At 41.1% G+C, this 23,409-nt stretch overlaps 1 protein-coding gene across 6 annotated transcripts in view; it reads left to right on the top strand.

Moving 5' to 3' along the window:
* ASCC3 (activating signal cointegrator 1 complex subunit 3) overlaps positions 1-23,409 on the top strand; it is a 764,501-nt gene that overhangs the window by 170,586 nt on the left and 570,506 nt on the right. For all 6 annotated transcript variants that reach the window (XM_056566195.1, XM_056566194.1, XM_056566190.1 and 3 more), the window contains one exon: positions 20,984-21,184. In XM_056566195.1, the coding sequence (XP_056422170.1) occupies positions 20,984-21,184 (201 nt within the window). The remainder of the gene's footprint in view (positions 1-20,983; positions 21,185-23,409) is intronic.

Here is a 23,409-nt window from a genome sequence, read left to right as displayed (position 1 = left end):
TCGCAGACCAGAGCAGAAGACCCATGAAAGGCAGCGGCGGCAGGTGAGGGGGCCTCCGGCTGCCATGCTGGATGATCGGATCGCCAAGGAAGCGCTGCGGGCGATCCGATCATCCATTTTAGTGACAGTGATGCTGCAGATGCCGTGATTTGTATTGATCACGGCATCTGAGGGGTTAATGGCGGATATCCGCGCAATCGTGGATGTCCGCCATTACGGGCAGGTCCCTGGCTGCCATCAGCAGCCGGGACCTGCCGCGCATGATGCAAGCATCGCTCCCATGCTAGCGGTTATGCATAGGACGTAAATGTACCAGCTCACCAGGACATACATTTACGTCCTGCGTCATTAAGGGGTTAATAGACAAACACCCGGTGCCCGGTGCACCATTCTTTGTAATATAAACTAGTTGGGCTGATGAAGATTTTTGCTGAAATATCTGTTAGCGCCGTAGTGTATATTGTAGTAAATTTTAGCATGTGATTTAGACCATGCCCCTTCACACTAAGCTATGCCCGATTTAGTTAAAATAGCAAATATTAGCAAATGTTTGCCCAAACCAGTGGCTTGTGGAATTTTTTTTTACTTTTTGCGGAACTATAGGCGTAGAATCTTGAAAAAAAATCCCCCCTTCACCTCTGTCTTTATTCTAGTTATTTTCTTTTTGAAGCCTCCACCCTCTTTATTTTATCTACCTAAATTCTATTCTGCCTAATTGTATTATATTTTCTGCTAATAGAAAAGTTCCAGCCTTTCATGGACTGGACCAGACTAAAATGAAATGCACTGATTTCTAGGGACACACTGACTAGTTTTTACACTGTTTCAAATGGGGTTGTCATGAAGTGTATCCATCAGTATATCTTAGGTTACGCATGTCTTCAGTTGAAAGCTGGCACTTAAAAGGGAGTGAGTTGAGGTCAAAGAAGAGAGAAGGAGGCTTGAAAGTACTCAATGCAGAGTTTAATATTTTACCAATTAATCTGATTTGGAAGAATATACATTTATAAGGAGAACCTCTGTTAACTATTCTTTACTTTTTATTCTTCAATTACACTGAAGGAAAGACTAAAACTTTTCTATTCTGTAAAATAGTAAAACCTAAAGGTACAACATATATTTTTACTTTTGCAGTTTTTTCTTCGTATATACTTTACTTATTCTTCTTCTTCTTTTTTTCAGTAAAACCTTAGATTAATATGATGTTGGCCATATACGATATTGGAAGTCTGATCTATTTTCCTCTTGCATACAGGTCTGTTTTGCCTCGTCAAGCTTTTGGTTAGTCGCCGTCTGCTGCAGGGGGCGACCACTCTAATTATAGTTCAATAGTGTGTATGGGGTAGCAGAATCCCTTTAAAAGGCTGCTGCACTGGAATCTCGGAAATTACGTAGTTTGACTGTACCGTTAGATTTACGACATAGATGTGTTGGTGGATCTTCACAAGGATTAGCCTAGTTAGTGGAGTAATCCATGGCTTTTCCATGTGTAGTCCACAGTAAAAATGAGTGGATGAAAATATGCATAGTTTTTTTTACCTCACTGAATGTGAACGAGGTTGCAAAAAATCCTTATTAAATTCTAAATGTGCGAACAGGGCTGAAAAAAAATTACTCTGCACCACCCTAAGGGAGGACTTTAGGGAAGACATTATGGCTTACAGTACTAAGCGAGGGTAGCGATATAGGACCCTAGAGCAGAGGAGGGATAGAAATGTTTGTGTTCTGTATTACTGAATTTTTCTCAAGAATTGCCCTAAAAAAGGGCAACATAAGAAAAAAAAAAAGCCATTTCCAAATGCGCAGATATAACTAATCCATCCTCCAGTGGCGTCCCCTTCAAAGTTGCCCTACTCAAAAAAATTAAGGGAACACTAAGATGATACATCTAGATATGAATGAATGAACTAATCGTATGAAATACTTTCGTCTTTATATAGATGAATGTGTTGACAACAAAATCACAAAAAAATTATCAATTGAAATCAAATCTATCAACCCATGGAGGTCTGGATATGGAGTCACACTCAAAATTAAAGTGGAAAACCACACTACAGGCTGATCCAACTTTGATGTAATGTCCTTAAAACAAGTAAAAATGAGGCTCAGTAGTGTGTGTGGCCTCCACGTGCCCGTATGACCTCCCTACAACACCTGGGCATGCTCCTGATGAGGTGGCGGATAGTCTCACCAACTCCTGGACAGTCTGTGGTGCAACGTGGCATTGGTGGATGGAACGAGACATGATGTCCCAGATGTGCTCAATCAGATTCAGGTCTGGGGAAAAGGTGGGCCAGTCAAGCAATGCCTTTCTCTTGCAGTAACTGCTGACACTCCAGACACATGATGTCAGGCTACCTCTGGCAAGCACATGGAGGGCTGTGCAACCCCCCAAAGAAATGCCACCCCACACCATTACTGACCCACCGCCAAACTGGTCATGCTGGAGGATGTTGCAGGCAGCAGAACGTTCTCCACTGCATCTCCAGGTTCGGTCACATCTGTCACATGTGCTCAGTGTGAACCTGCTTTCATCTGTGATGAGCACAGGGCGCCAGTGACGAATTTGCCAATCTTGGTGTTCTCTAGTAAATGCCAAATGTCCTTCACGGTGTTGGGCTGTAAGCACAACCCCCACCTGTGGACGTCGGGCCCTCATACCACCCTCATGGAGTCTGTTTCTGACCGTTTGAGTGAACACATGCACATTTGTGGCCTGCTGGAGGTCATTTTGCAGGGCTCTGGCAGTGCTCCTCCTGCTCCACCTTGCACAAAGGCAAAGGTAGCGGTCCTGCTGCTGGGTTGTTGCCCTCCTTCGGCCTCATCCACGTCTATACTGGCCTGTCTCCTTGTAGCACCTCCATGCTCTGGACACTATGCTGACAGACACAGCAAACCTTCTTGCCACAGCTCGCATTGATTTGCCATCCTGGATGAGCTGCACTACCTGAGCCACTTGTGTGGGTTGTAGACTCCGTCTCATGCTACAACTAGAGTGAAAGGACCGCCAGCATTCAAAAGTGACCAAAACATCAGCCAGGAAGCATAGGAACTGAGAAGTGGTCTGTGGTCACCACCTGCAGAACCACTCCTTTATTGGGGTGTCTTGCTAATTGCCTATAATTTCCACCTGTTGTCTGTTCCATTTGCACAACAACATGTGAAATTGATTGACAATCAGTGTTGCTTCCTGAGTGGACAGTGTGATTTCACAGAAGTGTGATCGACTAGGACTTACATTGTGTTAAGTGTTCCCTTTATTTTTTTGAGCAGTGTATTTCGAGAAAAAGTTTAGAAATGACAAGGTTTGAGTGCAAAAACATTTACTAATCTGATTTATTTTCTTCCTTTATTGTTGAATTTAACAATCCATAACTACACTTTGGAGCACAAGTGTAATTTACACAAAGAACACATAACACACATTTCCGTACAAAAATATTGTTGAACTATTTACAGCAAACTGTTGCATTATTACGTAATTATAGGTGCCATTTACCAGCCTAGGTTATTTTTCCTCTGGTTGTATTGCTAGAAGCATACCATTTTTTAGATGTTGTAACGTCAAGCTTGAAATTATGGTTCTGTCACTTCAGCATAAATGGACATTTAAATTACATTCTCAGAAAATCATGGTATATTATGTGTGCCTACAATTCTCTGAAGAGAGCATGATATCACTGAAAGGCTTCATTTTGGTTAAGAAAAGTTTTAATCTCTGACCATTATGGGAGAATTGAGTTGCGAATTCTGCAGCTGCATAGCTTTAGTATGCTCCAGTTCTGTCCGGTATCTCATTGTTAATGAAACCTTAGAAATTGTATCAGTAAACATTCTGAGCAGCTTTGAGATGGATGAAATAACTGCTATTTGTTCGTATGCTTCTAATTACAACTTCTTCAGAGCACGTAAAATATATATTGAAGCAGCTGTATGTAGCAATGATTAAATGTTAGCGGTTGGCTTGGAAACCTTCTTTTTTGTTTGTTTCTGTGCTCAGAGGTATGTGTAATCATTAATAATGCCTAATTAAAACTGGGGTGTGAACTGTGCAGTGACTACAAATATTAGTGTGAAAAGGCGCACAACTCTTAAAGGGAACCTGTCATTCCTTTCATGCTGCTTGAACCACAAGTCATCAGGAAGGTCCCTGGTAGGTTCTTCTTGCCCTGCCAGCCTTAATTGATAGATCTCTCCCTATATCCGAATAGAGAAATATATCAATCAAGGCCAGTGGAGAGGGAGAAGCTGCTGGGGACTGCTCTGATGACTCATGGTTCGGGCAGAATGAAAGTGATGATAGGTTCCCTTTAAATAAATACTCTGACTACAACTATTGAAAATGTAAAGTCTTGTGTGTATAACTATTATAGATGATTCAACATTTATGATTGGTCTGCCATTTTGATTACCGTACTTTCTTTTAACTTAGTTGGTTCCCGTAATGCAGCCTGCATTTCCCATCATGGCTTAGACAGATGGGGTAGAGTTTTATTACTGCACTTACTACATCTTACTCTTCCATCATGCATGGCAGGTCCCAGCTGCTACCAGCAGCCAGGAACCCGGCGGTAGTGGCGGACATCAGCGATCGTCCTGATGTCTGCCATTAACCCCTGAGATACCGTGATTTATACAGATCACATATGCAGCACTTTGAATAGATGATCGGATCGCCTGTAGCACGGACCGCTACCAGAGAAGAAGATCGCCAATAATACTGATCAGTGCAATGGATAGCACTGACCAGTATATGCAATATACTGATTGCAAAAATAGTCCCCTAAGGGGACATCAAAATTGAAAAAAATATTAAATTTAGATGCCCCCCTTTTTCCCTATTTTACCCCAAAAACGTAATGGAAAATAATAAACAAAACATGTTTGGTATCGGCACATGCGTAAATGTCCGAGCTATCAAAATATAATGTTAATGATCCCGTACGGTGAACGGCGTAAACATAAAAAAATAAATAAATTGCTGCTTTTTTTGGCCACATCACATCCCAGAAAAAATTTATAAAAAGTGATCAAAAAGTCATATATACGTAAAGGTGGTACAGATAAAAAATACAGATTATGGTGCAAAAAATTAGCTCTTATACAGTCCTGTATATGGAAAACAGAGAGTTAGAGGGTCCGAATAGGGCAATTTAAAACATAGTAATATAGTATAAAGTTTTGATATTTTTACATATCATTAGTACCATAAAAGTAAAGCATGTATACATGGGTATCTTTTTAATTATATTGACCCACAAAATAAACAGAACATGTAATTTTTTACTGTAAAGTGCACTGCGTTAAAACGAAACCGTCTAAAAATTGCTTTTTTTCCCCAATTCCCTAACAAAAAATTGTTTTTTGGTTACGCTGTACATTTTATTGTAAAATAAAATATGTCACTACAAAGTACAATTGGTCACACAAAAAACAAGCCCTCACATGGGTCTGTGGATGAAAAAATAAAGTTTTGAATTTTGGAAGGCAAGTAGAAAAAACGAAAATGCTAAAATTTCACTGGCTTTGTGCTTAAAGGGGTACTCCGGTGGAAAACTTTTTATTTTTAAATCAACTGGTGCCAGAAAGTTAAGCAGATTTGTAAATTACTTATATTAAAAAATCTTAATCCTTCTAGTACTTATTAGCTGCTGAATACTACAGAAGAAATATTTTCTTTTTGGAACACAGAGCTCTCTGCTGACATCTCTCTCCATTTTAGGAACTGTCCAGAGCAGCATATGTTTGCTATGGGGGATTTTCTTCTACTCTGGACAGTTCTTAAAATGGACAGAGATGTCTGCAGAGAGCACTGTGGTCATGAGGTCAGCAGAGAGCTCTGTGTTTCAAAAAGAAAATAATTTCCTCTGTAGTATTCAGCAGCTAATAAGTACTGGAAGGATTAAGACTTTTTTTATAGTAATTTACAAATCTGTTAAACTTTCTGACACCAGTTGATTAAAAAAAAAAGTTTTCCACTGGAGTACCCCTTTTTTAGCAGAAACAAAGTGAGCCAGTAAAGTATTATAACTCTGCAGCTTACCTTATAGGGTCTCACCTAGTATATACAGTGGGGCAAACAAGTATTTAGTCAGACACCAATTGTGCAAGTTCTCCCACTTAAAAAGATGAGAGAGGCCTGTAATTTTCATCATAGGTATACCTAAACTATGAGAGACATAATGAGAAAAAAAAGTCCATAAAATCACATTCAAGGAACAAAGAAGAAGTATCCAGCATCCAGTTGAATTCCAAGGGTATACTTTATTTGGAGATTTGCAGATACACGTACAACATTCGGACACGTTTCACGCGTTAGCGCTTAGTCATCTATGTGTATATATATATATATATATATATATATATATATATATATATATATACATACATATATATATATATATAAAACTCAACGTGTGTATGTTCCAGCATCACGTCCAAATGGCTAAAGATATTAACATGAAACTTGGCACACATGTTACTTATATGTCAACAACAAACATAGGATCGGTGATTTAACCCCTTAAGGACCAAGGGCGTACAGGTACGCCCTTGGTCCTGCTCTCCTGATATAACGCGGGGTTACACAGTAACCCCGCGTCATATCACGGCGGGCCCGCCGTCATAGTGAAGCCGGGACCCCCTCTAATAGCGCGCAGCGCCGATCGCAGGTTAAAAGTGAAACCGAAAGTGGCCGGCTAGCTCAGTCGGGCTGTTCGGGATAGCTGCGGCTAATCGCGGCATCCCGAACAGCTGACAGGACAGCGGGAGGGCCCCTACCTGCCTCCTCGCTGTCCGATCGCCGAATGACTGCTCAGTGCCTGAGATCCAGGCCTGAGCAGTCATGCGGCAGAATCGTTGATCGCTGGTTTCTTATGAGAAACCAGTGATCAGCATAGGAGATCAGTGTGTGCAGTGTTATAGGTCCCTATGGGACCTATAACACTGCAAAAAAAAAGTGGAAAAAAAAAAGTGAATAAAGATCATTTAACTCCTCCCCTATTAAAAGTTTGAATCACCCCCCTTTTCCAATAAAAAAAAAAAACACAGTGTAAATAAAAATAAACATATATGGTATCACCGCGTGCGGAAATGTCCGAATTATAAAAATATATCATTAATTAAACCGCTCGGTCAATGGCGTGCGCGCAAAAAAATTCCAAAGTCCAAAATAGTGCATTTTTGGTCACTTTTTATATCATTTAAAAATGAATAAAAAGCGATCAATAAGTCCTGTCAATGCAAAAATGGTACCGTTAAAAACTTCAGATCACGGCGCAAAAAAATGAGCCCTCATACCGCCCCATACACGGAAAAATAAAAAAGTTATAGGGGTCAGAAGATGACAATTTTAAACGTATTAATTTTCCTGCATGTAGTTATGATTTTTTCCAGAAGTCCGACAAAATCAAACCTATATAAGTAGGGTATCATTTTAATCGTAATACCTGCCTCCCGGTGTCCGATCGCCGAATGACTGCTCAGTGCCTGAGATCCAGGCATGAGCATTTAAGCGGCAGAATCATTGATCAATGGTTTCCTATGAGAAACCATTGATCAATGTAAAAGATCAGTGTGTGCAGTGCTATAGCCCCCTATGGGAGCTATAACATTGCTAAAAAATAGTGGAAAGAAAAAAAGTTATTAAAGATCATTTAACCCCTTCCCTAATAAACATTTGAATCACCCCCCTTTTCCCATAAAAAAAAGTGTAAATATAAATAAACATATGTGGTATCGCCGCGTGCGTAAATGTCTGAATTATAAAAATATATCCTTAATTAAACCGCACAGTCAATGGTGTACGCACAAAAAAAAAATCCAAAGTCCAAAATAGCATATTTTTGGTCACTTTTTATATAATGAAAAAATGAATTAAAAACGATCAATAAGTCCGATCAATACAAAAACGTTGCAAAAAAATTAGCCCTTATACCGCCTCATGCGCGGAAAAATAAAAAAGTTATAGGGGTCAGAAGATGACATTTTTAAACGTATACATTTTCCTGCATGTAGTTATGATTTTTTTCAGAAGTACTACAAAATCAAACCTACATAAGTAGGGTATCATTTTTAATCGTATGGATCTACAGAATAAAGAGAAGATGTCATTTTTACCAAAAAATGTATTGTGTAGAAACGGAAGCCCCCAAAAGTTACAAAATGGCGCTTTTTCTTCAATTTTGTCGTACATTGATCTATTTTTCGATTTCGCCGTAGATTCTTGGTTAAAATGACTGATGTCATTACAAAGTAGAATTGGTGGCGCAAAAAATAATCCATCCTATGGATTTTTAGGTGCAAAATTTAAAGAATTATAATTTTTTAAAGGTAAGGAGGAAAAAACGAAAGTGCAAAAACAGAAAAACCCGGGACCTTAAGCGGTTAAAGGAAAACTGTCACCAGTTTACTCACACTAAACTCAATACGCTGGGTTATAGTGTGGGTGAACAGGAGACCATACATGGGTCACTTCCTTTTTTTGATTTTCTTGCCGCCGAGTTGTCCGTTAAAGTTCTGTAATTTTGGCTTTCTATTGCGCTCTGAAGGCGGGTCCCTCACCGGCAGCCGTGCTTTGGGTTCCGGAGGAAGGGTCCTTAGCATGCTCCCCTTGTTCGCATATTCATTTTCCCCCTGAGCGCAGTGCTCTGTCTGCAGAGTATATGTGCCAAAGTTTTTACCCAGCTCTCCTGATGACATGAGAGATGTGCATTGGGTGAGCGCTCTGCACAGTGTAACTGTGCATGCTCCGGTCGCTACACCTGGAAGTACGTTTTTCTGTAGTCTCGCTACTCCCGACTTCCGGATGTAGTGAGGGACCAGCGCATTCGCAGTTACACTGCACAGCACTCTCTCCATACCCACAGCTCTCACTTCATCAGGATGTGAAAGCTGGGTAAAAACTTCAGTGCATGCGCTCTGCAGACAGAGCGCTGCGCTCAGGGGGGAAATGAATATGCAAACAAGGAGGGCGAGCTAAGGCCCCTTCCGTCGGAACCCAAAATTAGGGAACTTTAGCTGAAGACAACTCGGCGGCAAGAAAACCTAAAAAAGTAAGCGACCCGTGTATGGACTCGTGTTCAGCCACACTACACTGGCTGACAGTTTTTTCCTTTAAATGTCTCTTCTCAAGACAAAACAAATGTAATTATTTTAATCTTTCCTCATAACCAAGCTGTTCCATGCCCCTTATTTGTTTAGTTGCGCGTCTCTGCACCCTTTCCAGCTCCACAACGTCCCTTTTATGAATTGGTGCCCAAAACTGAATAGCATATTCCAGGTGAGGCCCTACCAATGCTTTATAAAGGGGTAGTATTATGTTCCTGTCCCTCTAGTCCATGCCTATTTTGAAACATGACAATATCCTGCCGGCTTTAGAAGCAGCAGCCTGACATTGCATGCTATTCTGTAGTCTCTGATCTACAAGTACACCCATCTCCTTCTCTACTAGTGACTTTCCCAGTTTAACCCCCCCCCCCCCCCCCAAGACATTCGATGCATGCAGGTTTTTAGTACCCAGATGCATAACTTTACATTTATCCACATTGAACTTCAAGTCTTCTTTTAATTTATGCACATCTTCTATAGACTGTATCATGCTACAATGCTTGGTGTCATTTGCAAAGATAGAAACAGCTGTTAATCCCACTCTCTATATCATTAAAGGGTAGCTCTCACCATAATTTTTTTTCTTTTTCTGTCCCTGCCTATTGCCCATCTATCCCTAACCTCCTCCCTGCATTTTAATTTTTTTTTTTTTTACATATTAAAAATGCATTTTGTCTGCCTGGAAGTGTGCTCACTACCAGGCAGACTTCCCCGGCAGGCACGGCATCACTGATACCTGCTGAGGGGGGCTCACTTCTGCCCTTAGTTCACCTATTCAGTGTACCTCCAGCTGTTTCCCCACTGCAACTCCCATCTTGCCCTGACATCTATTGACTGTCAGGGCATACTGGGAGTTGTAGTGGTGAAACAACTGGAGGCATACTGTATAGGTGAACACCGTATCTGTGATGGCCGCACATCCCGCTCCCCGCCGCACAGCCCATAACCCCCCAGCCCCGCTGCACCGCTCAACTCACTCCTCCTCCCCCCCCCCCTTAGTTACATAGTTAGTACGGTCGAAAAAAGACATATGTCCATTAAGTTCAACCAGGGAATTAAGGGGTAGGGGTGTGGCGCGATATTGGGGAAGGGATGGGATTTTATATTTTTTCATAAGCATTAATGTTATTTTGTTCCATGAATGTATCTAATCCTGTTTTAAAGCTGTTAATTGTTCCTGCTGTGACCAGTTCCTGAGGTAGACCGTTCCATAAATTCACAGTCCTCACGGTAAAGAAGGGGTGTCGCCCCTTGAGACTAAACTTTTTCTTCTCCAGAAGGAGGGAGTGCCCCCTCGTCCTTTGGGGGGGTTTAACCTGGAACAGTTTTTCTCCATATTTTTTGTATGGGCCATTAATATACTTATATACGTTTATCATATCCCCCCTTAAACGTCTCTTCTCAAGACTAAACAATTGTAACTCCTTTAATCGCTCCTCATAGCTAAGATGTTCCATGCCCCATATTAGTTTAGTCGCGCGTCTCTGCACCCTTTCCAACTCCGGTGTCCCTTTTATGGACAGGTGCCCAAAACTGAACAGCATATTCCAGGTGAGGCCGTACCAATGCTTTATAAAGGGGGAGTATTATGTCCCTGTCCCTTGAGTCCATGCCTCTTTTGATACATGACAATATCCTGCCGGCTTTGGAAGCAGCAGCCTGACATTGCATGCTATTCTGTAGTCTGTGATCTACAAGTACACCCAGATCCTTCTCTACCAGTGACTCTGCCAGTTTAATCCCCCCTAAGACATACGACGCATGCAGGTTATTAGTACCCAGATGCATAACTTTACATTTATCCACATTGAACCTCATTTGCCAAGTGGATGCCCAGACACTTAGTCTATCCAAGTCATCTTGTAACTTATACACATCCTCTATAGACTGTACCGTGCTACAAAGCTTAGTGTCATCTGCAAAGATAGAAACAGAGCTGTTAATACCATCCTCTATATCATTGATAAATAAATTAAACAACAGCGGGCCCAGTACTGAACCTTGGGGTACACCACTAATAACCGGGGACCAATCAGAGTACGAATCATTGACCACCACTCTCTGGGTACGATCCATGAGCCAGTGTTCAATCCAGTTGACCCATTCAGTGTAACCCCTCCCCGCCGCGCAGCCCGCAACCCCCACGGTCCCGACACGCTGCTCCGCTCAACCCATACCCCCTCCCCCCTTAATTCACCTATTCAGTGTCCCTCCTGCTGTTTCCCCACTAAAGCTCCCAGCTTGCCCTGACATCTATTAGCTGTCAGGGCGTGCTGGGAGTTGTAGTGGGCAAACTGGAGGCATACTGTTTAGGTGAACACGCAACCCCCCCGGAATAATATTTTACCTGTCCCCAGGAACCGGGGCCGGCGTGCGAGGCCAGGGAGCCTGCGCACATCCTCTTTCTTCAAAGCTGACAGGCAGGGAGCGAGCACAGCCTGACTGAATTCGGACCAATGCCTGGCCGGCATCGGTCCGAATTCAAGCGTGATGACACGCCAGGCTGCAGCCGTCCACTAGGAGGGAGACCCCTAGTGGCCGGTTTTTAAATGTATATTAAACCATTTTAATGGGAAAAAAATAAAATAAAAGTATAATAGAGATATGTTGTAGTACATAAGTACTACAACATATCAAAAAGAAATTTGGTGACAGCGCCCATTTAATAAATAAATTAAACAAGAGCGGGCCCAGTACTGAACCTTGGTGTACACCAATAATAACCAGGGGACCAATCAGAGTACGAATCATTCACCATCACTCTCTGGGTACGGTCCTTAACCCCTTAAGGACCAGGCCATTTTACACCTTAAGACCAGAGCGTTTTTTGCACATCTGACCTCTATCACTTTAAACATTAATAACTCTGGAATGCTTTTAGTTATCATTCTGATTCCGAGATTGTTTTTTCGTGACATATTCTACTTTAACATAGTGGTAAAATTTTATGGTAACTTGCATCCTTTCTTGGTGAAAAATCCCAAAATTTGATGAAAAATTTGAAAATTTAGCATTTTTCTAACTTTGAAGCTCTCTGCTTGTAAGGAAAATGGTAATTCCAAATAAAAAAAATTTGATTCACATATACAATATGTCTACTTTATGTTTGCATCATACAATTGACAAGTTTTTACTTTTGGAAGACACCAGAGGGCTTCAAAGTTCAGCAGCAGTTTTCCAATTTTTCACAAAATATTCAAAATCACTATTTTTCAGGGACCAGTTCAGGTTTGAAGTGGATTTGAAGGGTCTTCATATTAGAAATACCCCACAAATGACCCCATTATAAAAAATGCACCCCCAAAGTATTCAAAATGACATTCAGTCAGCGTTTTAACCCTTTAGGTGTTTCACAGGAATAGCAGCAAAGAGAAGGAGAAAATTCACAATCTTCAATTTTTTACACTCGCATGTTCTTGTAGACCCAATTTTTTAATTTTTACAAGGGGTAAAAGGAGAAAATGTATACTTATGTTTGTAGCCCAATTTCTCTCGAGTAAGCACATACCTCATATGTCTATGTAAATTGTTCGGCGGGCGCAGTAGAGGGCTCAGAAGCGAAGGAGCGACAAGGGGATTTTGGAGAGTACATTTTTCTGAAATGGTTTTTGGGGGGCATGTTGCATTTAGGAAGCTCCTATGGTGCCAGAACAGCAAAAAAAAACACATGCCATACCATTTTGGAAACTAGACCCCTTGAGGAACGTAACAAGGAATTAAGTGAGCCTTAATACCCCACAGGTGTTTCACGACTTTTGCATATGTAAAAAAAATAATTTTGTTCACTAAAATGTGTTTCCCCCCAAATTTCACATTTTTGCAAGGGTTAATAGCAGAAAAGACCCCCCAAAATTTGTAACCCCATCTCTTCTGAGTATGGAGGTACCTTATAAGTTGACCTGAAGTGCACTACGGGCGAACTACAATGCTCAGAAGAGAAGGAGTCATATTTGGCTTTTTGAGAGCATATTTTGCTCGGGGGGCATGTCGCATTTAGGAAGCCCCTATGGTGCCAGAACAGCAAAAAAAAAACACATGGCATACCCTTTTGGAAACTAGACCCCTTGAGGAACGTAACAAGAAATAAAGCGAGCCTTAATACCCCACAGGGGTTTCACGACTTTTGCATATATAAAAAAAAAATTTCACTTTTTTGCAAGGGTTAATAGCAGAAAAGACCCCCAAAATTTGTAACCCCATCTCTTCTGAATATGGAAATACCCCATGTGTGGACTTCAAGTGCTCTGCTGGCGCACTACAATGCTCAGAAGAGAAGGAGCGCCATTGAGCTTTTGGGAAAAAAATTGTTTGAAATAGAAGTCAGGGGCCATGTGAGTTTACAAAGCCCCCCGTGGTGCCAGAACAGTGGAACCCCCCACATGTGACCCTATTTTGGAAACTACACCCCTCACAGAATTTAGTAAGGGGTGCAGTGAGTATTTACACCCCACTGGCGTTTGACAGATCTTTGGAACAGTGGGCTGTGCAAATGAAAAATAAAATTTTTCATTTTCACGGACCTCTGATCCAAAGATCTGTCAGACGCCTGTGGGGCGTAAATGCTCACTGTACCCCTTATTACATTACGTGAGGGGTGTAGTTTCCAAATGGGATCACATGTGGGTATTTATTTTTTTGTGTTTAGTACTTCTGAACCGCTGTAAAATCAGCCACCCCTGTGCAAATCACCAATTTAGACCTCAAATGTACATGGTGCGCTCTCACTCCTGAGCCTTGTTGTGTGCCCGCAGAGCATTTAAGCCCACATATGGGGTATTTCTGTAATCAGGAGAAATTGCGTTACAAATTTTGGTGGTCTTTTTTTCCTTTTAACACTTGTGAAAATAAAAAGTAAAGGGCAACACCAGCATTTTAGTGTAAATTTTTTTACACTAACAAGCTGGTGTAGCCCCAACTTTTCCTTTTCATAAGGGGTAACACAGCCATACAATACGTTTTTCATTTTTATTGGGGGGGACAGTTTAAGGGGGGTGTATATGTAGTGTTTTACCCTTTATTATGTGTTAGTGTAGTGTAGTGTTTTTAGGGTACATTCACACTGGCGGGTGACGGTGAGTTTCTCGCTAGAAGTTTGAGCTGCGGCGAAAAATTTGCCGCAGCCCAAACTTGAAGCAGGAAACTTACTGTAAGCCTGCCCGTGTGAATGTACCCTGTACGTTCACATGGGAGGGGGGGGGGGGCAAACCTCCAGCTGTTTCAAAACTACAACTCCCAGCATGTACTGACAGACCGTGCATGCTGGGAGTTGTACTTTTGCAACAGCTAGAGACACACTGGTTGGAAAACCTTCAGTAAATTACTTCTATTCAAAAATCTTTATCTTTCCAGTACTTATCAGCTGCTGTATACTACAGAGGAAGTTGTGAAGTTCTTTCCAGTCTGACCACGGTGCTCTCTGCTGACACCTCTGTCTGTGTCAGGAACTGCTTTGGACAGTTCCTGACACTGACAGAGGTATCAGCAGAGAGCACTGTGGTCAAAAAGAAAAGTACTTCACAACTTCCTCTGGGGCATACAGCAGCTAAGTACTGGAAGGATTAAGATTATTTAGTAGCAGTAATTTACAAATCTCTTTAACTTTCTAGCCCCAGTTGATTTGAAAAAATAAAATAATTGTTTTCCACTGAAGTAACCCTTTAAGACAGTTTTCAATTCAGTTACAAACTAAAATTTCCAAACCCAAAGACCTCTATAATTACCTGGGGAAGACCTAGAGCACTTTTTGAAGATTGGTACCACATTCCGCTTGCGCCAGTCCCTCAGCACAATACCAGACACTGGAGAATCTCTTAATATTATTAACAAGGGTACAGAAATGACTGAACTTAGTTCTCTAAGAACTCTTGGGTGTAATCCATTCAGTCCTGGAGATTTGCTTACATTTACTTTACTTAATTTTCCTTGGACCATATCTACATTAAGCCAGTTTAGTACATTATATGATGTAATACCAACAGTGGCCCGGCCTGCATCAGCTCCTCCCTCTTCCTTCGTATATGTAGAACTAAAGAACCCATTCAATAGCTCTGTTTTCTCTTGATCACTAGTGACGACCTCACCCCCCTCAACACAGCGGGAGCGATGCCTTCTGCAATCTCTGTCTCTGCCATAGCGCTGTATTGAGGGGGCGTGTCGGCTGCTGCTTCGTATGGTGGTCAACACATGCTCTCTGGCCAGCGAGCCGGGGCCCCATATGGGATATTGCAGGGGGCTCCAGCAGTCAGACCCCCAGCAATCTGAAACTTATCCCCTATCCTTAGGATAGAGGATAAGTTGTTCTACACTGGACTACTCCTTTAAGCTCTTTGTAATGTTTAATTGCTATAGCTGAACCCTTACATTTGTATTTTTTAAATGCTATTTTTTTGTTGTTTATTGCTCTTTTAACATCAGCTGTCAGCCATGCAGGATTTAGTTTTAATAGTTTATACTTGTTGCCCATAGGAATAAATTTAGCTGTATAGTTATTCACTGTTGATTTGAAAATATCCCATTTACCGTCTGTATCAGTATTTGACAACATTGGCCCTCATTTACTTAGAAAATCGGGTTGTAAGTCTATCTTGCTTTCTTACCCGACTGCTTTTTTCCCCTGGTATTTATTATTATGTCGCATCTTGTTTGTTGCACGTGCGTTTTGTTGGTTTTGGTTTCCAACTCCTCTGAGCTGTCGGGAAAAAATCCACAACAATTCAACAAATTCGGGTCAGAAACCTTTATAAATACGTGGGAAAGCTCAGAAATGTCGGGTTACGCCCCTTTTTCGGGTTTGGGAGAATCCACACCGGGTCCGTCGGGAAAAAATGTCGCATCGTGTGGCAGACTGGCGCACCATGTCTGCGACATGGCGCAGACAAAGATGCGACAAGAAAAACCCGACAAAAGAAGTCGGGTTTAGAATCGTAAATGAGGGCCATTTTCTCCCAGTCTATGTCCTGTAGTGCAGCCCTCAGCCCAGGGAAATTTGCCTTTTTAAAATTATATGTTTTTGCCTTCCCAACCGGTCTTTGATTTCTACACTTTAAGACAAAAGTAACTATATTGTGGTCGCTATTACCAAGGTTTTCACGCACAGTTACATTCCCAACCAGCTCTGCATTGTTAGAAATGACCAGTTCCAACAAAGCATCACTTCTTGTTGGCTCCTCCACAAACTGGCCCTTGCAAAGGAAGGGTGGAGTAGTTGCCCATAGATCCCAACTTTCATATTTCAGAGGCCTTTTTAAAAATTGAAGAAAGCAATCTGATTGGTTGCTATAGGCTCAGCTGTTCCTTTGCACAAAGTTTCATAAATCTCCCCATTATGCACGAAAAAAAAACTAAAAAAACTTAAGGTTGTAATGTAACCAAACAGGAAAAACACCAAGGGAGTATTTAACATAACACTACACTTGGCTAATATATATGTGTGTGTGTATATACACACACTCCTGCTTATATAAGCAAGGGCTACTACAGAGAATAGCTAGCATTAACATTTAAGTATAAAATATATAAGCTACACTTTTAGGTTGCCACTTAATCACCTATTCAACTTGCGTTTTCATGCTACAAGGTGAAGAATGTGAAAAATCCAATTCACAGTAAGAAATTCAGTTCTGAAGAGTCAATAGTAACCATTCAATATAAAGAGTCATAACTTTCCTGGGTACTTGCATAATGGTGTAGAATGTCCTGCTGTTAACATGAAGTCATTCAATACATAGAACTGGGAAGCATCTCAGCAGAATCATAATCAACTCATAGTGGAAGATTGTAGAAGAAAACAACAATGGTAAAAGACAAAAAGAAGTATTACTGTTCTTACCATCATATCCTTGATTAAAACATGTTGGATGTTCACAGATGAAATATGTTACACTTTAACACTCTTAAAGAAATGTATACAATTACTTAACAATGCTGATAAATATATTTCATACATCCTAGATAAGCACTATTCTTGCATGCATAATATACAGGCAGATTTCTGAGACTCTCTCTTTATATTTTCAGCAATTTTGCTTTTTTCAACAGAGAAGGTTAGAACAGCAAAATAGACTGTTTTGCTAGTCAAGTGCACAAGAAGTTAACGCAGCATAACATCAATGTGAATGAAGCCTAAGGGTAGGGTCACACACAGTGCGTACACAACACATTTCACACTAAGAGAAATCTGCTGGGCAGCGGGAAATATGCTGCATAGGGCTTTTCCTGCCACAGCCCTGTGTGTGCAGTGAGGTTCGGAGTCACAGTTATGTCAGTGCGAGCAGCCCGCCTCCAAACCATATTGCGCACACAGGGCTGTGGCGGGGGAAAGCGGACACCGCGTATTTCCTTCTGCCTGGCAGGTTTCTCTCAGTGTCAAATACGCTGCGTATGCATGGTGTGTGACCCTGTCCTTAGGGTGTGTTCACACATAAATAATTCTGTGCATATTTGATGCACAGGATTTAAAGCTGCAGGTTTTATGCTACCCTGTTCAATGTAATAGAGTTATTGTGGTGTTTCACAAGTGGGGTATGACCTGCCTCGTGGCCAGCAAAAGAAACTGATGCAATGACTTAGTAACAGATTTAGTAGAATGCAGGAGTATAGAAAGGAGCAAAGGAGCTTGGTCATTCTTGATCCAGAAGGACCAGAATTTTTTGTACCCGACTCCAGATCTGTGCCTTCGTACAATCCTGTTTCTGAGCTCTACATGCACTCTATTACACCTCATGGCTGGTTTTTACTCTGCAATCAGCTGTAAGATCTTTTATAAAGAGGGGTGTCTTTACAAATCAACTGAATTTACCACAGGTGACTCCAGTCGAGGTGTAGAAACATCTCAAAGATGAGCAAGACAAATGGGAGGCCTTCAGAATTCTAAATGTCAAGTGTCCTAGCAAATTGTCTGAAAAAAAAATTTAAACTTAAAATTTTGTATTGAGTTCAGATTGATGGCAGAAAAACACAGCACTGTGGAAATACCGCAGAAGCTGCACTGGTATTTACCCAATACAAAGCTGCTATGGGTGGAAAGAGATAAAAGGGAAGCTTTGATTTTCTTTGTGGATCTTCTTCAGCAGGCAGACTGACACAGCTTGCAGTTACAATGCCCAGGCTTTCTCTTGTCTCTCCTGCACATAACATATGCTTAGAACTATATGTACTTTTTGTGTTTTGCCCTGATAAGGCTGTTACTAGAGACAGATTTTCCCTAACAACTGGCAGTGAAGAAACAGATTGCAGAGAAGGAGAGCGCCTAGTGGCCAAGACTTGAAAGCAATTTTTCTGGAATAATGAGTCCTATTTGGTAAATATAGTGATTTACAAATAAGTTAAACATCACATAGGCTATCAGATAGAGGAAAGCTGTTTGAAATAAAGTTGCCATTCAAACATAAAACTTATCAGGAAAGACTTAAAGAACTTTATATAGGCTGGTGAAAAAAAAAACCCTGATTAACCCCTTAACCCCTTATGGACTCAGCGTTTTTCCGTTTTTGCATTTGTATTTTTTCCTTATCACCTTCTAAAAATCATAACGCTTACAATTTTGCACATAAAATTCCATATGATGGCTTGTTTTTTGCACCACCAATTCTACTTTGCAGTGATATTAGTCATTTTACAAAATTGGACATTTCCGCACGCGATGATTCCACATATGCTTATTTTTGTTTACACAGTTTTGTTTTGTTTTTTATGGGAAAAGGAGGGTGATTCAAACTTTTATTAGGGAAGGGGTTAAATGACCTTTGCACACACTTTGCATGGATCAGCGTAATAGGGGGTTGATTGCTCGCGTCCGATCGGCAATCAAACGCCAATCGGACGCGACGGAGCAAGGAAAGGGGACCTCTGCTTTCGTCCTAGCTGATCAGGACATCACCATTTTATTGCGATAGTCCCAATCAGCCCGACTGAGCTGCCGGGAAGCTTTTACTTTTGTTCTAGACGTGGCTATCAACTTTGCCGCGTCTGAATGGTTAATGGCGCGCGGCACAACGATCTGTAAGCCGCCGGGACTGACCTGGTATGACGCGGGGGTCACGGCGTGACCCCGTTTTAAATACCGGGACCAGACGCAGGGTGTACAGGTACGCCCTGCGTCTTTAAGAGGTTAAGGACACAGCCCATTTTGGCCTTAAAGGGGTACTCCGGTGGAAAACATTTTTTTTTTTTAAAGCAACTGGTGCCAGAAAGTTAAACAGATTTGTAAATGACTTCTATTGAAAAAAATGACCCTTCCAGTAATTTTTAGCAGCTGTATGCTACAGAGGAAATTCTTTTCTTTTTGAATTTCTTTTTTGTCTTGTCCACAGTGCTCTCTGCTGACACCCGATGCCCATATCATGTACTGTCCAGAGCAGGAGAAAATCTCAGTTGCGAAAGCATGCTGCTCTGGACAGTTCCTGACATGGACAGAGGTGTCAGCAGAGAGCACTGTGGACAAGACAAAAAATAAATTCAAAAAGGAAAGAATTTCATCTGTAGCATACAGCTGCTAAAAAGCACTGGAAGGATAAAGATTTTTAAATAGAAGTCATTTACTGTTTAACTTTCTGGCACCAGTTGATTTAAAAATAAAATAAAATGTTTTCCACCGGAGTACCCCTTTAATGACGCAGCCAATTTTATTTTAGCATTTTTGTTTTTTCCTCCTTGCCTTCTAAAAATCATAACTCTTTTGGAAGGTTTCATTTTAACGCTGTACAATTCACAGTAAAAATGACATGTTTTACTTATTCTGTGGGGCAATACGATTAAAATGATACCCATGATTACATACGGTACTTTTCTATTATTGTACCAGTTAAAAAAAATCTCAAACTTTTTAACCAAATTAGTGCATTTAAAATCCCTTTATTCTGACGACCTATAACCTTTTCATTTTTCGGTATAAGCGGCGGTATGAGGGCTCATTTTTTGCTCCGCAATCTTTATTTTTATTTTTTATCTCATTTGCATATATGAGACTTAATAAACATTTTGGACATTTGCGCATGCAGCGATACCAAATATTTACATTTTACATTTTCATTGGGGGAGGGTATTTTTCAAATTTACTTTTTGTTATAATTTTATTTATTTTTTTTTGCTTTTGTTTGTTTTTATTTTTTTTTACACTTTGATTGTCCCCATTGATTGCAAATACTGTTCAGTGCTATGCATAGGCATAACTTTGATCAGTATTATCGGTGATCTTCTGCTATGGTCTGCTCGATCTCAGACCAGAGCAGAAGACCTATGGAGACTGGTGAGGAGGCAGGTGAGGGGACCTCCGTCCGCCAATATGAATGATCGGATCCCTCAGAAGCAGGAAGAAGATAGCAGTGGAGAGCAGAAGGACAATTCTAGCAGCAGGTTTTTTGTTTTAATACAGCCTATTGCTTTAATGTCAGCGTTCTAGGGAGTATTGTTTTTGAAAATAATTAACTGAGACAACCCTTTTAATCTCATGACAGACCTGAATGAGGGGACCCTTACTAAATGTAGTTGAATACCCCTGCTCTAGGAGGCCCTCCAGTTTTTAAATGGCTTTTTATAATCTATTTTCCAGCCTTTAGATCCGCCTTAATAGTGTCACCCTGCATGGCAACCACAGAACATTGAGCGCACATCTGAATTGCTAGCACACACACAACCAGCTTAGCATATGATTATATTTTAATATAATTAGCATAACTTATTTTTTTCTGTTGAGGCTTAATGTCACATTAAACTCTTTTAATTGGATTTGCAACATGGATTAGCTTCTCATCCTATTTTTCACACTTTCAGCAGCTCTATTCCTCAGACTTACATTGAACGACAGTTTTGTATGTTACTTATATTTTAGGAAAGAGTAATGTTTATTTCTAACTTTTCTGTATTTCTCCCACATCAGATTGGACAGCTGGTCTTCAAGGGTGTGAAACGACTGAACCGTATCCAATCCATAGTTTTTGAAACAGCTTATAACACAAATGAAAACATGCTTATCTGTGCACCAACTGGAGCCGGCAAAACGAACATTGCCATGCTAACAGTCTTGCATGTCATTCGCCAAAATATTCAACAAGGTGTCATTAAAAAGGATGCTTTTAAGGTAAGCAGAAGATCTAGTATGGCCTGGAATTCACTCTTCTTTTTAGACTTGTACCTATTTGTTTTCAATATAGAAGTGTGTTTGCTTAGCACGAATAGTTAATGGGGTAGTCATATTTAGAAACGTTATATAAGTTTACTAGGATATGCCATATTGTGTTTAGTGGAGTCAAAAACTCTAGGACCTTCACAGCAGCTTATTTGCATATTTTTTGTAGCAGTGATGCAAGGTACTGCAGCTATGTCGCATTCAAGTGAATGGGGCAATACTGCAGCACCCTGCACTGCTTCTAAATATGCAGCAATGCAGGTATGAAAGCTGTTAAACACTGAAGAACTGTCATGCTCACATTTATCCTGTAGCCCCTTTAAAACTACTAATTGGTCCCGCCTTTGATCTAAAATCGATTGCCAGTTCTGTGGATAGGCCTTTCATTTTATAAGACAAAAAACCCTTTAAACAACAACTTTTGCAGTTTTTTTTCTTCACACTTTTTATATAAAAACAATAAATTAAGCCCCCTACTGAGATGACACCTACCTTTCTGTATTGATCACTTTTCAGCACTCTTTTTATTAACATAGGCAGGATTACAGTGGCAGGCAATACGTATTTACCTACTGATAACAGGAGATGGTCACAGTAGACTTCCTTTCACTTAGACTGGATGTAGGGCTGGGCGGTATGGCCAAATATGTGTATCGCTGTATTTTTGTAACTTTATGGCGGTTCCACGATATTTAACGGTATTCCCCCCTTCCCCCCCCTGAAAAAAAAAAAGTATTATTAGCCCAGCGCTGCGCTGTCCCTATCTGTACTACTCACGTCACCCGTAAGCGCTGCCTCTTCATCCTCCTGTTTGTTGCGGCCGCCGGCGCTGACACTCTATACTGTATCCCTATGCCCGGGCTGCAAAAGGTAAACAAAAATAAACTAACGCATGTTCCAACGTCGGCCTTATGCTGGAACGCGAGAAGGAACATCACTGCAGCCGGGGATAGGCTGAAGGCTCTCCGATGTTCCATCCCCTAGGAAGAAAGTCCGGACCGATGGGAAAGGTGAGTTAAAGTTTATTTTGTTTACTGTTTGCAGCCCGTGCATAGGGATACAGTATAGAGCAGTGGTCTTCAACCTGCGGAACTCCAGATGTTGCAAAACTACAACTCCCAGCATGCCCAGACAGCCAACGGCTGTCCGGGCATGCTGGCAGTTGCAGTTTTTCAACATCTGGAGTTTGAAGAACACTCCTATAGAGTGTCAGCGCCGGCGGGTAACTAACAGGCGGACGAGGAGGGCAGCGCTTGCGGGTGATATGTGAGTAGTACCCCAATGGAGACAGCGCAGCGCTGGGCTGATAATTAATTGGGGGGGGGGGGGGGGGTAGAACAGCGCACTTGGGTCACATATGATTAGTTCCCAGATGTGGGGACAGCGTGCTGCGGTTGATAATTAATTCATTCCCGAGGGGGAGGGTCCAAACCAGTATTGCAGTATGGGTTAAAATTCATATCGTGCAGCACAAAAATGTAGGTATTCGGTATGAACCGGTATACCGCCCAGCCCTAACTGGATGTTATCTGCCTGCCAGACAGTACTTAACAGTACTGGCAGCCCAGGACTATCTTAACAGTACTGGCAGGCCATCTAATGTGTATGGCAGCCTCCTTACTGACCCTGATGTCAAATGTATACAGTTACAATGAGAATTATTCAGATTTTAAACATACATGATTGCCTAAAGGATTATATATTCTGACTTGTACCTGGAATACTAAGCAACAGTTGGAGACATTTCTTAAATGTATATTCCTTCATGGAAACATTGTAATGGGTTGCCTAATTTATGTGAGCAGATCCCATCTCTTGTCATTACAATACAATATAGCAGGTTTTAGAACATGTGGTGTGAAATCCGCCGAGCGCATCATCATATTGTAATACAAGGACAAGGCTAAATCAGGCATAAAATGCATTATGCTCCAGTTACTGTATTTTGGATGGAGCGGATGTCCCATGTCAAGTAGTTCTTTTGTCTCCTACTAGTAAATAAAGAGAAAGTAAGTTTTTCAAGGGTATTAGTCATTCCTAATTCACACTAAGAATGCTGCTTAATTTACTTCATTACTATTACAGCAATTCGTGTTTGTGTCCTGAAAATCTTATTACCCATGTGAAAAGCTATGAAAATGCATTTAGCTTTGATGCAGAACCAATTTTCCAAGTGA

Source organism: Hyla sarda, chromosome 3 (genome assembly GCF_029499605.1).
Source record: "Hyla sarda isolate aHylSar1 chromosome 3, aHylSar1.hap1, whole genome shotgun sequence".
In the NCBI taxonomy this organism is placed as follows: domain Eukaryota; kingdom Metazoa; phylum Chordata; class Amphibia; order Anura; family Hylidae; genus Hyla; species Hyla sarda.
This window is presented reverse-complemented; position numbering and strand designations above follow the sequence as displayed.